The following is a 13931-nucleotide window of genomic DNA, read 5'->3' as shown; positions in this document are numbered from 1 at the left end:
AAAATGAACTTAATTATTGTCGGGAGTCACGGCTATTACTATTTTATCGATAGATTTTTAATATTTAATGTTTCTTCTCTAACAGAACCAGAAGGTGTTAGAAAATAATTAGTAAAGTATTTATAACAATTTTTTTTACTCTACAACTTTTGTATTTAAGGTTTTGTTGGAAAACAATTAGGGGACCCAATATCCGAGGTTTTTTACAATTATACGTAAAGTGGATATGTACCAAAATCCATTCTACACCCGGTATATCAATATAATTATATTTTTTGTTCGACACTGTCAGAATTTGAGAATTTTCTCCTATGTGAACGGATTTTGATAAATGTCACAACTTGTCAAAACGAAACGTCAAGCTAATTTTAAAGGTTTTAAGCGATTGGGAGCCTTTAAGGGGCTCGTCGAACAAAAAAAACGTTGTATTCAACTCGTTCGTGTGTAAACTGGGCCTTTTTTGGCACTCGTGGGCCTTTCACTCGCGTTTTAAAATGGCCCACTCGTGCCAAAAAAGGCCCAATTTACACACAAACTCGTCAAATAAACTACTATTATATATACTTTAATTCATTTAGGCCCGGTTTATTCACCTTCAAGTAACTTTATTTGAACGGTAATTACCATGGATCTACCAATAGCAGCAACTACTGATCAGATAAATTTACTTGAAGGTGAATAAACCGGGCCTTAATTTTCTTGAAAAGTACAGATTTTTGGTGTTTATTAAGTGTGATAATACGAATATAAGGAACGAAAATTGGATTGAAAAGCGCGAATAAAGATCCACTAATGTCAAAAGTGACAGTTAATACCTAATACATTAAAATTGGACATCTATTTCAAAGCTGGTTTGACCCGTCAATCATTTATAGATAGCGCGTACAACGTTAGTATAATTGATTTCATATAAATGTTCATCAAGTGAGCTGTGCATGTGTAAAAGCACCTTTAATTTAGTTACATTACAAAAGTCATATTTATGAAAGTCATGTACAATAAATCTTACTTGGTAAAAATACAAAGACAAAAACAAATAAGAATTACTCGTACTTTAATTTAATCAGTAAAAAGACGTAACATTGCTTTTGAAATAAGCAATGTTAAAATGGACAACAAAACTGAAAATTAGTCAAATCGGGTTCGCGCAGAGCAAGCAACTTTGAAAATCAAAGTCACTAGCTTTAGCTTTAATACCAACAGAAAATCAGATTTTCATGACTTGCTTAGATGCACATTTAAATGAAATTGAGTATATGTTTGTAATGAGGGATCAAACTAATTTGTAATTGAGTTATCCATGAATTCGAAATCGTATATCGTTGCTTGAACTCCACGCTCCAATAAACACAGCTTGAAACACAGGTTAGATCTCGACATATCAATCCCAAAAGACATACGGATTCAAATCAATGGATGACTTGATTACAAATTATGTAATTTGATCGCTCGATATTAATTACGTAATGGCACACTAAAACTAAATTTGTACATGTTAGAAATTAAATGTACCGTGAGATCATTTAAATTTATAATTAAAGTAGGCTATGATTTTTAAATGAGATTGGCAACACTGTTGACGTTTAGGGTTTTCATGTCCAATCCAAATTTGTGAAAAGGTAAAGGAAATCTGTAAATAATCTGTTTGAGATAAAACGACGAAACTTAATTCATTTCATGAAACGATTACGATGAACTTACAACAGAATCACAGTTCAATTGAAAATAAACTCAATTAATTTTTCGTCATTATGTAACCGATTGACTTGATTCACAATTTTACAATCAGTTGTCAAATAACATTTGTGCACGTAGCGAAATAAATTGAAATATAAATAAAACAAATACATTTATCTAATCCCGTGGGATAAATGATACTTATCCCACTAATTTTGAGTGGAATAAGAACCTCATTATCTCACGCATTTTCATTACCTCACTCAGTGAGGTAATGAGTTTCATTACCTCACTTAGTGGGAAAAGTAAATTCATATCCCACTGAGTGCGGTAATGAAACTCATTTATTTCACTGGCGAAAATCAATAGATAAGATTTATTTTTTTAATTTGGGGCGGTCTTAGATAAAATTTTGTATATAACACGTGGGCTAAAGCATATTACAGGAAACTCGTGTGATTACAGATGAACTCGGGCTAACGTCCTCGTCATTTGCAATCTTCATACTCGAGTCCTGTAATATTGCTTTTATCCCACTAATTATGTAAATAACAATTATTGAACAGATCGCGAAACAGCATAAAATTTAAAACAAAAAAAGAATTACGGATATCCACCGTTCGAATCCTGAGTTATGGTTTGAGTTCATACAAAAATCCCGTATTTTCCGGGCAACTTTTCCAATTTTTCTTTCCCTAAAAAATTTATTCGGACAATTTCGAACATTTAAAAAAAATTGCCAAATCGGTCCAGCCGTTCCCATAGAAAAACGCACTTTCAGTTTTTCCCTAATTTTCCAATTTTCCGGGCAACTTTTCCATTTTTTTTTCCATAAAAACCTTATTCGGACTATTACGAACATTAAAAAAAAAGAATTTGCCAAATCGGTCCAGCCGTTCTCAAGTGATGCGCTTACCAACGAACAATTTTTATTATAGGCTTATCTTAGGATAAAGTAACGCACAAAATTCATAAAACTCACAGTATAAATATTTGAAAAAAATGCAAAAACACTTCAGTTTTTTGAATTCTGTGTTTTTTAACGTATATACAGGGTGTTTCTGAAATACGTGTGTTAATTTTAACCAGTGGAAGAACGCGCCAAATCATGGAACTTTTCTCTATAACAATTTTACGAAAAAGCAATACAAATTGATTTAAAATTTGGAAAAAATTAACCATCAAAAAGTATACCCGCCTATGGGTAAGGGCGAAAATTTTCTGTTGTGATAGAACCAGAGCGTTATTAAAAAGTTCCATTGTTATAGAAAAAAATTAATAATCAAAATTTAGATTATCATGGTTACAAAAAATAGAAACTAGTTAATCACACAAAACGACTCGTTTGGTGAAAATTATGGGGCAAAAAATCTTGGAATACTTTTACGAATTTTACAAAATGTTATAGAGAAAAGTGTCATTAATTGGCGAGTTCTTTCACTGGTTAAAATTAACACACGTATTTCAGAAACATCCTGTAGAAAAAAAATTGGGGCAAATTTGTCAAAGTTATGACGTCCTTAATATTTTTTCCAAATAGGAAGCTATGATTCCGATTAGATTATTTGATAATGGTAGAGCTTATTTTACTAGATTATAAAAATCTAGTTTAAGTAGGGATTACATAAAAAAAAATAAGCAAATTAATAAAGAACGAAATAAACTTGATTTTAATAATAACTAATAAATAAATTAAACAACATGTACGACTTTAAAGCAAGAATTTACTCTAAAAACTGTTCGACGTGTTTTTGCATTTTTTTTCAAAAATTAATATCTACTGTACGTTTTCTGAATTTTGTGCGTTACTTTATCTTAACCCTGTATAGATTATTATCTCGTATACTTCAAAATTTTAAATAAACATAGATACGTACATACTTAAATTTGTTCATAAAAATTATTACATATATAAAATTGTGAATTTTTCATTTAAACTTTTGGAATGCAAAGCTCGTAAACGACTGGTTTTAAAAACATGAAACATGGCCTGAAACCCTCTCACCTATTGTACTGTAACATTATCTTATTTTATTTTTGAAATAGATTTTCGAAAGATATATTTGTACTCAACTCATTGCATTTATTAATTATATAAACTACAAATATTACATTTTCACACATGTTGCAATAAAAGTAATCATGCGAATCAACTGTTGCTTCGAGATGCGACCGTTATTTCTAACTATCACTTTACGTCAAATGACAACCAAGGAAACTTGAAGAAATATTAGAGCAAAAATTAGATTGAATTTATTTAAACTTATGAAACCGATATTAGACATAATAAAAATATTAATATTGAAAAATGCAGATACATTTATTAAATTTTAATTTTTTTTGGTTTAAACTTTTTTCGAACGTTTATTCTTATTTATGTATTTATTTTATTATTTTACAGTTCGTTGTACTGTTTCATGAAATGCATAATTACAAAATTAATGTAAAATCTAAAAATAAGTGATCAAGTCATTTTTGTGTTATTTTTTTTTATTATGTTAAAATTTTAAATAGTATCAAATGCATTTTTTACGAAAGTGTTTGATCGGTTGTTAAAAAAAAACAGTAATTAAAACACACTTACGATTTGTGTTAAAATCACAGCTAATGTAGTAATCCGTAATCGAGAATATTTTACAATTTTGAGCATTTTTTTTTTCACTAAAACACAAATAGTTTGTCGTCTTCTAAGCGAGCAGCACCCTAAGTTAAACTACAAAGCTGAAATTTCGATAGCACTATGAATGAATTCGCGATCGTGAACTTATTAAACAGCTACCTGTTCAAAGTCATGCAATAACTGAGACGAATAGTAGTTCCGCGTGTTTGCTAGAGGTCTGTTCCGCCCCGCTACGCTACAAGAACCCAGTCTTCAGTACTGTTACGTACTCCACTATACAGCTCATCCGTTTGTTTGTGAAGGTCCAGTTACGCCCTCCTCATCAAAAATAAACAAATTCTTTGTTTTTTTTGCCAAAAATGTATATCATAGGTATTATAGAAATGGTGGGCACTCTTTCGAATCTGGATACATCTAGTCAAAATAATATCACAAGTTTAAAAAAAATATACAGTGAGCGGCAAAAGTATGGAATAAATTCATTAAAAATTAAACAAAATTTTTTTCAAAAAAATCTTTGGACAGGTCAATTTTAGTTTATAAACATACATATTTTAATACAACATAAAATTCCAAGCAGTTATTTGTTTTCGAGTTATGACGTCATCGACAGTTTTTTTAAATAGAAATCCCCTATTTTTTTTCTTGATTCTGATAGCCCTTTTAATTTTCTAAATGCCAGTATAAAAATTTTGTTACCTTACATAAGAAAATTTTTGAGAAAAAAAATAATAAAGTTGGAAAAAATAAATTTTATAACGAAAAAAAACAAGTCAAAAACTGTGTTACTAAGTACTTAAAATTATGGAATTAAATGTTCCAATTGCCATCCCCCAGCTTTTTGACAATAAGCAAGTTTATGAAGAAATTTCCCCTGTTTTAGTTTTATCTAGTTTTATCCCCGCACCCAATCATAATTAAAATTTCTATACGTTGTGTTTCTGTTAAATGAGTCATTTTCGAAAACGTTTTGTAAAACAAATAACACATACGAATGAAATTGACAGTAACAGTTGATTGTTTGATTTACCTACTTGATTTTTTGACTTGTTTTTGTTCATTATAAAATTTATTTTTTCCTACTTTATTTTTTTTTTTCCCAAAAATTTCCTTATGTAAGATAATAAAATTTTTATACTGTCATTTAGACAATTAAAAGGGCTATCAGAATCAAGAAAAAAAATAGGGGGTTTCTATTTAAAAAAACTATCGATGACGTCATAACTCGAAAACAAATGACTGCTTGGAATTTTATTTTCTATTAAAATATGTATTTTTATTAACTAAAATCGACCTGTCCAAAGATTTTTTTGAAAAAAATTTTGTTTAATTTTTAAAGAATTTATTCCATACTTTTGCCGCTCACTGTATATGTATATATTTTGAACTGTTTTTTTTTTTAATTCTTAGTCATTTTACGTGGAAAGACTGAAAAATATTTCTATTTGATGTTGAGAAAATAAACCGTTTTTGTGACAAACCTATTTTAGGGATGAAGGTTTCAATTTTGAATCGCATGGAAATAAATAAATAATTAGCACCAAATAACGCAAACAAGAATACGCCACGGAGAGCACGTCTTGTTCGCTGTTTTTTAAAAAACACCTGCATCTGTACCACACATGTAACAAAATTATGTTTTTTCACTACTAGTCTCAGAAGACTTCATTATTGACTCTCGAACCGACCCCAGAAGTAGAATTTCTCTCCCAAGGTTAATATGTTGTTACACAGTCTAGGACTGTGTAACACCACTTGTCATTATTGACCTAGGTTAATAATGAACAGCCGTCACCTAGCAACGAAAGATTTATGGATGGATTATACCTGATAGGACACCCCCATATTTAGCCTTATGGTGAAGGAGCATTTGAATAAATGTATCGCCAAACTGATGGATGAGTCGTGATAGAGCTGTTCCTTGGGTTGCCCGATCATCTAATTTCAACATTCGCGATTTCTTCCAATGAGAGCATTTAAGGCTCCACAATCCCTTACGTAGCGCCTATACTAAACATATGGAGTTATTTTTTTCGCAATTTTTCTACAAAATCAACTTTGAAGCAATGTTTGACTTTCGGTTCGTTAGTAGGCACCTAAACGGAGGTCAATAACATTTTATAATAAAATAATCGAAGACGTTCCAGAAATACCTACACTCTGACTCTGAAGAGGAAGACGAGCAAATACCTGAAATTAATGAATTTCTATCCTGGCAAATGCCAGATGATCATGATGATGATGATGAGGATGAGGACCCTGAAGAACAAGAGGAATTCATAAATTCTGACGAATTCAGCTCATCTTTACCGATCGATTCAGAACAATCGGGTCAGTCTATGTTCACAAAGAGATCGAAAAGAGAAAAACAGTAAATTTCTACTACACCATGGACTATGCCTACTGGGGACACCACGTTAAAAAAAACGCGCCCTATTGCTCTTCCTCTGTGGTGATGTGGAAAAGAGTAAAAAGTTGAAAAACAATAAAAATGCTCGATTTCAACACGCTGTAACTACGAAACTATTGACCTGACAAAAAAAATATGAAGAACAAAAAATGTAGGGAATTGCATGCTCTACATTTTTTATACTAGCTTAGATAGACGTATCTCGCACGGATAATGAAATAATCGCAAAAAAGTGATTTTCCACTCCTATTCTCCAATATGGCGGCGCGAGCGTCAACCTCCCAAGGTAGCAAACTCAGCAATATTAATAATATGCCTAATAGAAGATAACTGCCAAGTATAAACTGTTCTGTACCTTTTGCAAGGTAAAACCTACCTATTGATTGGACTATATGAAAAGTAAACTTGAGTGAATTTAAACGTTTAAATACATAACGCAGAAAAAGACAATCAATATTTTTGGAAATGGACGTCAAAAATACCCAAATAAAAGACACAAATTGAGCGGATCAAGATACGCGTTGGTGGTTAATTAAAAATTCAAACAGAAAACTGTTTCAGTCTGATCACTTCTGCCATAATTAAATAAGATGCATATTACGAATATGTACATCAATTCATCAATAACATAAAAAGTACAAAGAAATGATTACTTACGCTTAAATTTTTAAATTGAATACTATTCTGTTACAGTTTGTTAATAACAGCAACACAATCAATAATTTTCTCTAAACATGACAATCTTTTTTTTATATACAAATTAGAACAACAAATGTTTATTAAAAGGTACAAATATACAATATACCTAAACCCGCATTATTTACTGTAATAGATACTTTCTACAGATAACATAAAAATGAAATTGCTTTATAATTTTTTACCTGCATTAAATAATGTAAAATACATAAAATAAGAGAATGCAAATTAATTTTTGATAATCATTTTTATAGTTGTAAACGTTTTGCTTTGTGACGAATATTAATATTCAGAATTTAAAATTGTCTTGTAACCATAAGTTATCATCTCGTAATTTATTACAAAATAAATGAATACGCTCTTGCAAGATGCGAAGCTACAGAGTTAATAGGTGCATTGTATCACAGAATATTGTTGTCAGAGTTTTATTTAATTTTATTCTAATGTACAATATTTTTAAAAGATTTGGCGTTTGGCAACGCACGTAATAGTATACTGGGTGCCTCAAAATTCGCGGAACAGCTTAGCAGTAGGTACTATGGCGGACAATAAATTTAGGCCGGCCTGTCATTGGGTTGACATCAAAATGTGAAGCTGGCATTATGTTCAACTAACCCCATTTTCGATTTTTGTCATTCTTGTCATCGTAACAGCAATAATCAAAATTAAAATTGGGAAAAGAAGCGTGCACCAGAGAGAAGTGCTACTACAAATCAATTATGCTAGTGGGTCATGATCTGTAAGTTACGAAAAGGGCGAAGGAAACGCCAAACAGCTTGAAAACCTTCAATTTAACAAACTGACACATCAGTGATAATGACAATAAATGGTCGCTTGCATTGACTTTTTTGAAATGTCAGAAATTTGCCGGCCTAAATTTATTGTCCGCCATAGTACATTGTTAAGTAGTCATTAAAATATCAGGTAAAAAAGGTTTAAAAAAATCAATCTTCTTTTTTGTAGAAGATATGGACCTATTAGTTACACTAAATGTGGCAACATTTAAAAACATTTAATGTATCCCAATAGTCTGTAAATATTTCGTTTTTATTGTATCAATGGAAATGAGAGAGAAAAATCAAAGCCGTTACTTTACTATTTGGAAATGCTGGACATAATGAAGAAAATAACTGCAAACCTGATCACAATGGTTCAGAATTATATGCCACTGGTTAGTAAAAGATAAATAGTCAAAATCTTTTTTAATATTTATCATATCTTCAAATCTAAGAGGTATAGAATTTTCTAACATGAGTTGACATTACCCCATTGAGTTGTTCCGCGAATTTTGGGGCACCCAGTATTAAATATCAAGAACGGTAAGGACAATATACTGATCGAAGACAACTGTTTATTGTCTGAGATCGGTACAATGTTGTTAACGTTCATGATGTTTATGACATTTTTTGCACGATTGAATATTTATTACAAAGCATTCATAGAATAGGCAATGCGATATGTGTTACCCTTCACATCATGTTGCCATAATGTCGATTTTTTATATTGCGTTTATTTTCTGTAGCAACTTACCGTTCTAGAACGCTAAAATACTATTCTGTCGAGTTTCTGTAGCAACTTTAGCGTTTAGAATGCTAAAATACTTTCTGTCGAGTTTATCGTTAGCAACTAGTAAACACAACGTACTGTCTTGAAAGCAGACGTGGTAGACAAACAAATACAGTTCAATCGCACAAAAAAAAATAATTTATTATTATTTTTATTATCTATTTGTTTGTTCGTTCGTTCGTTCGTTTGTCCGTCCGTCTCTCCGCCAAAAAATGAATTAATAACTATTAATATAGTTAAAGATAGGTATTGCTTATTGTATTGTTGTACTTGACTAACTTATTTTTTCCTTAACGAAAAAGAGTTTTTTTTAATATCCTACTTATCTACTACGTTTTATCACTCCATATTTATAAGTAAACTAAGTAAATTATCAGTAGTGATATTCCGAATGCATGTCAAATTCTCCATAATTTATTGAAAATCGCTTTCATGAATCTACTATCCAATGAGAAAGCTACGTTTATTGTTATTACCATGGATACATAAAATATTTCCAGTATAACAACAATTTTTTATTCAAATGACTACATTTTTATAAATAAAAGTCCAATTTGTTGAGGAGCTAAAAGTCTTGGTATGTATTTTTTAAAAACTTTAAATACATTTTTTGTCGTTCACTGATGGTTAATGTATTCATGCGATTTTCTTGCCGAATATCCCTCTGCATAGATTCATATCCTGAAAATTTTATTTTCGTGCATTGCTGACAAAGTAATCGCCCTAAAATTTTCGCATAGAATCTATGTATCGGGATATTATAATATCAGTAATAATTGCACTAGTGCATGAATTATCGGTTGTAATTCCACGAGAGCTCTGAAATGATCGATTTTTAACACGAAAGCTCTCCTAGGTAACAACGAGTGTCACTTTGACAGAATTAATTTCCCGACGCCGAAGGTGACACCTTTTGAGAGCTTGAATGTTAAAACAGATCATTTCAAGAGCTAGAGTGTAATTCGGTTGATTATTTCATGAATTAAATAGTAATATCGAATTATCACTATAATCCAAAAAATAAAGCCTTACGATTGGTCGAAAACGATGATGAATGCAATAATCGCTGAAATTTGTTTGTGATTGGCTGGAATTCAAATTTTGCAGCGATTTGATTAGATAAATTTTTTTGAAGGAAATAATCTACAATTATTTACTAATAACTAATAAGAACATTAACATCAAATTAACGAATAATCTCTGAAAGAAAAAAGACGGCGTTTTGTTTCGTGTTTCAACGAAAGTAGGTTATATATTATGTTTTATTTTTTGGTAACTGCAAGCAATTCTATAAACTAAAGATAATTTGTTACAATGAAATTCATTGGCTAGCAGCAAAATTCGCATTATTCACATTAAATAAAATGGGTCTATTGTTAACGTAGGTAATTACATCTCCTTAAAATAATAGGTTCAAAATGACAACTAAACGACGGTTCAACAGAATGATTCGCTTAAATTGTGTGAATTGTAAACCCGTTGCAAAAAAGGATAACTTTTTCGGGTTAAGGTGTCAATTACGATACAGCTTGAAACACACTGAGGTAAACGGTTTTTTTACTGATGTCTTTAAAAAATACTGAATGTTGTACAGTTTGTACGGCAAGAAATCAGCTAATCAGAAATCAAATACAATTTATTTTATCACCGTAATAAGTTAGTGTTCAACTTTTGCTGTAAAGAATGAATTCCGTTATAATTACTTGCAGCGGACACATGTTCCATTTTAGTACTTCGTTCTTGTGGCCTCATTCCACTAAAAGGTTTCAGGAAAATTTAAATTAATTTATTTTAAAATGTATACTTCAATACTAATAGAAGGCAATTTTTCTTTTATTTGATCATTATAACGTTAATAATATTTTTTGATTAAGTGAAAATATACTATCTACATACTTTAATTTCTGTTACTGTTAGACTTATACAGTATTGCACATTATAATTACACTGCATTATATCCTAAGCTGTAATAAATTTCACATTAAAATCTTGAACAAAAGTTAATTACTTATAATAGTAACTGAATTTTAACATAACAGCATACATTCTCTTGCCCTTCACTCCATCGCATTTTTTGCAATTAAATTTGAACATTTCCCTTTCTCTATATGATGACACTGATCGTTTATTCTTATTTTTCACTTCAGTAAAATAACTGAATATATTCAAAGCATAGTCCGTGCTCACGATGACGTGTAAATAGCAAAAGTAGGTAGATACCGTTGGGAAAGCTCATGTTGAGTTCATACAAAAGCAAATGACTTGCTCGCTACACTTACTGGAAATTACGGTGGATATGCATAATGCTAGCAAGCCGTCATTATAAATCGAATAACATTTTAGTTCTATATACGTATTTACCTTATCTACAAATATGATGTATCCATCCTCACAGTAGGTGAGGTAATTAGTTGTTTCTATAGTAATGTCAACAAGAATTTACTTCCTAGGATTCGAATTATTAGGAAAATTACGTTTTTTATGTTGTATGTAGGTAACTAAAATTTTCATTAGTAATCCAACGAGAGGGTATGAAATTGCCGGAAATTTTCGATCTCATTATACGAGTATTTGTTTCGACGACAATTTGAAATTGTCTAAGAAACAAATACGAGTAAAATGAGGAGAAAAATTTCCCGCAATTTCGTACCATCGAGTTGTATTCGGCATGACATTTCCACGAAGGAAAATTCCATTTTCAAATTTTACACAATTTTTTTAATTTATACGTATTCTTATGACTCTCAAAGCGTTAGTTAACGTAATTGAAAACAACAAAAATTTTACTGTGGATCAAAAATGAGTTTATCAAAATTCGAGGAAGGAGGAGAAAATTACAGCGATAATTTTAGGAAGGTGGAGATGATTACAGCGACTATATCATTCATTACTTTATAAACCAATAAGAATCTTTGATTTTCTTTAGTTACCATGTATTACAGCGGTTATTGTAGTAACCAGGGCGATTTCGAATATACGAACCTTTGTATATTCGAATATACCAACCTTTGTATTTTCGCTCGCCGCCTTAACTTACAAATTTTTTTGCGCTAGCCGTCACATTAACGTCACATTAAATCGCTCTGCTACTGAATGTGCCCAGTCGGTTTCGGGAACCTGTTTATTTATTTATTTATTTATTTATTTATTTATTTATTTATTTATTTATTTATTTATTTATTTATTTATTTATTTATTTATTTATTTATTTATTTATTTAATTCATGATATAGTCTACCCGTATACAACTAGAGGATGGAAAATTCTCGATTACTCGACGTGTTGCCGGAAACACCACTCGATCTACGATCTCGTGGTGTTTCCGGGCAACACGTCTCGTATAATCGAGAATTTTCAATCCTCTAGTTGTATAATATATGAAAATCGTACGACACTCATTAATGACCAATAGAAAAATTAGTTCACGAGCCATAACCATGGCAACAAAAAAATTTCTTGGAAATTTTTTGTAGGTAGACCAACCTAACTGTGATTAATAAGTGGAAATTTTTTGCTGTCAAAGATGTTTATTAAATTACACAATTATTATTGAAAATACAGATAAAAAAATTAAAACAAATCACTTAAAATGAAATATACAATTATTGTAATAAACATTCCCTCTGGAAAATACATCAGAACTACTTGAAGTTGTATTAGAATTAAGAACAACACGTGATTCAGATTACTTCTTTTTAGGATTTGTGTCGTTACGATTTTTTTACCGAATATGCCCTCGTGCATTGATTAATATCCGGAAATTTTATTCTCATGCATTTCCAAAACGTAATTAGCCCTCGTGTTCCACTCGGGCTAATTATTACGTTTTAAAAATGCATTCGAAAAAATTTCCGGAAATAATCACTGCACTAGGGATATTATAAGTGATAATTTTTCGATAATTTTAGGACCATGCTAAATTATCGGTGTAATTCGTTCCTAACTGGTCCAATGATTCAAAATACTACAAGCTGATTGGTTGAAATTTTCTATGTGTTATTGTCTGTAATAATATCACAAGAGAGTGAGAATAAATTGAAAATAAATCGACGGATTTTCGAAAACTTTTTACCAGGCAATAGACACGAGAGCCCGGAGGGCTTGAGTGGCTATTGCCATCTGGCAACAAGTTTGAGAAAGAATCTGGAGAATTATTTTCAATTTATTCTCACTCTCGAGGGGTATTCGTAGGATTATTTTTTCATGAGTACAAAATCAAAAATACAAAAAAAAAATAGATATATTATCGCACAGAATCGTTTTTCGTTCATATTCAACAATTGATGACACTTACTGTCAAATTAAAAAATACGTTGTCACTAAAGAAAAATTAAAACAAAATACGAACTATAATTATTCTCACTTGGATAATGTACTTAGATTATTCTCACAATTGGACAGATTTGAACATGTGATCAAAAATGCTGATGAACTATTGGAAGTTATAAACATGAAAAAATAATCAAAAGTAATTTTCAATGCCTAACGTTGGTTACTATCAATTGAGAGGTTTGTTGCGCAAATTCAACCAAATATGCCTCTAGAAACCAAAAACTGATGGTGAAACGAAAAAACATCTATCAATTAGCGAGAAATTAGCCATTTGCAACTGTTACAAGGAATTAGCTGCCTTACATTTTTGATATGATTACGATATCTTTTGTTTGCAACCAAAAACCACAGTAACGAATATCCATAAATCCTATTAGGCGTTCACGATCTTTTTGAACCAAACTGACATCTTTATTTGAAATTGTCTTTTAGCAATTATCTCCCAATTTTGCAGCAGTAACCTTTCTAAATTTTATTTCACGCCAAACAACATAGTATTTCTCCATATCTAACAATACTTTCGTGTTAATTGTTCTTATTAAAATGTTTACAGTTGTTATTTATAATGTTCCACGTCAAATGCCGAGCAGTATTTTTAATCTAAATGTCTACATCTGCACCATTTGGTGC

The 13931-nt window shown here is 30.7% G+C and overlaps 1 protein-coding gene across 1 annotated transcript in view; it reads right to left on the bottom strand.

Moving 5' to 3' along the window:
• Positions 1 to 4507, bottom strand: part of LOC138141472 (uncharacterized) — a 29983-nt gene extending 25476 nt beyond the window's left edge. The window contains exon 1 of the mRNA XM_069062181.1: positions 4262 to 4507. Within this exon, the coding sequence (XP_068918282.1) occupies positions 4262 to 4327 (66 nt within the window). The 5' untranslated portion in view covers positions 4328 to 4507. The remainder of the gene's footprint in view (positions 1 to 4261) is intronic.
• Positions 4508 to 13931: the final 9424 nt, after the last annotated feature.

The sequence above is a fragment of the Tenebrio molitor genome, chromosome 1, assembly GCF_963966145.1.
Source record: "Tenebrio molitor chromosome 1, icTenMoli1.1, whole genome shotgun sequence".
Lineage (NCBI taxonomy): Eukaryota > Metazoa > Arthropoda > Insecta > Coleoptera > Tenebrionidae > Tenebrio > Tenebrio molitor.
Note: the sequence above shows the minus strand (reverse complement) of the source record. Positions and strands in the feature narration are given on the sequence as shown.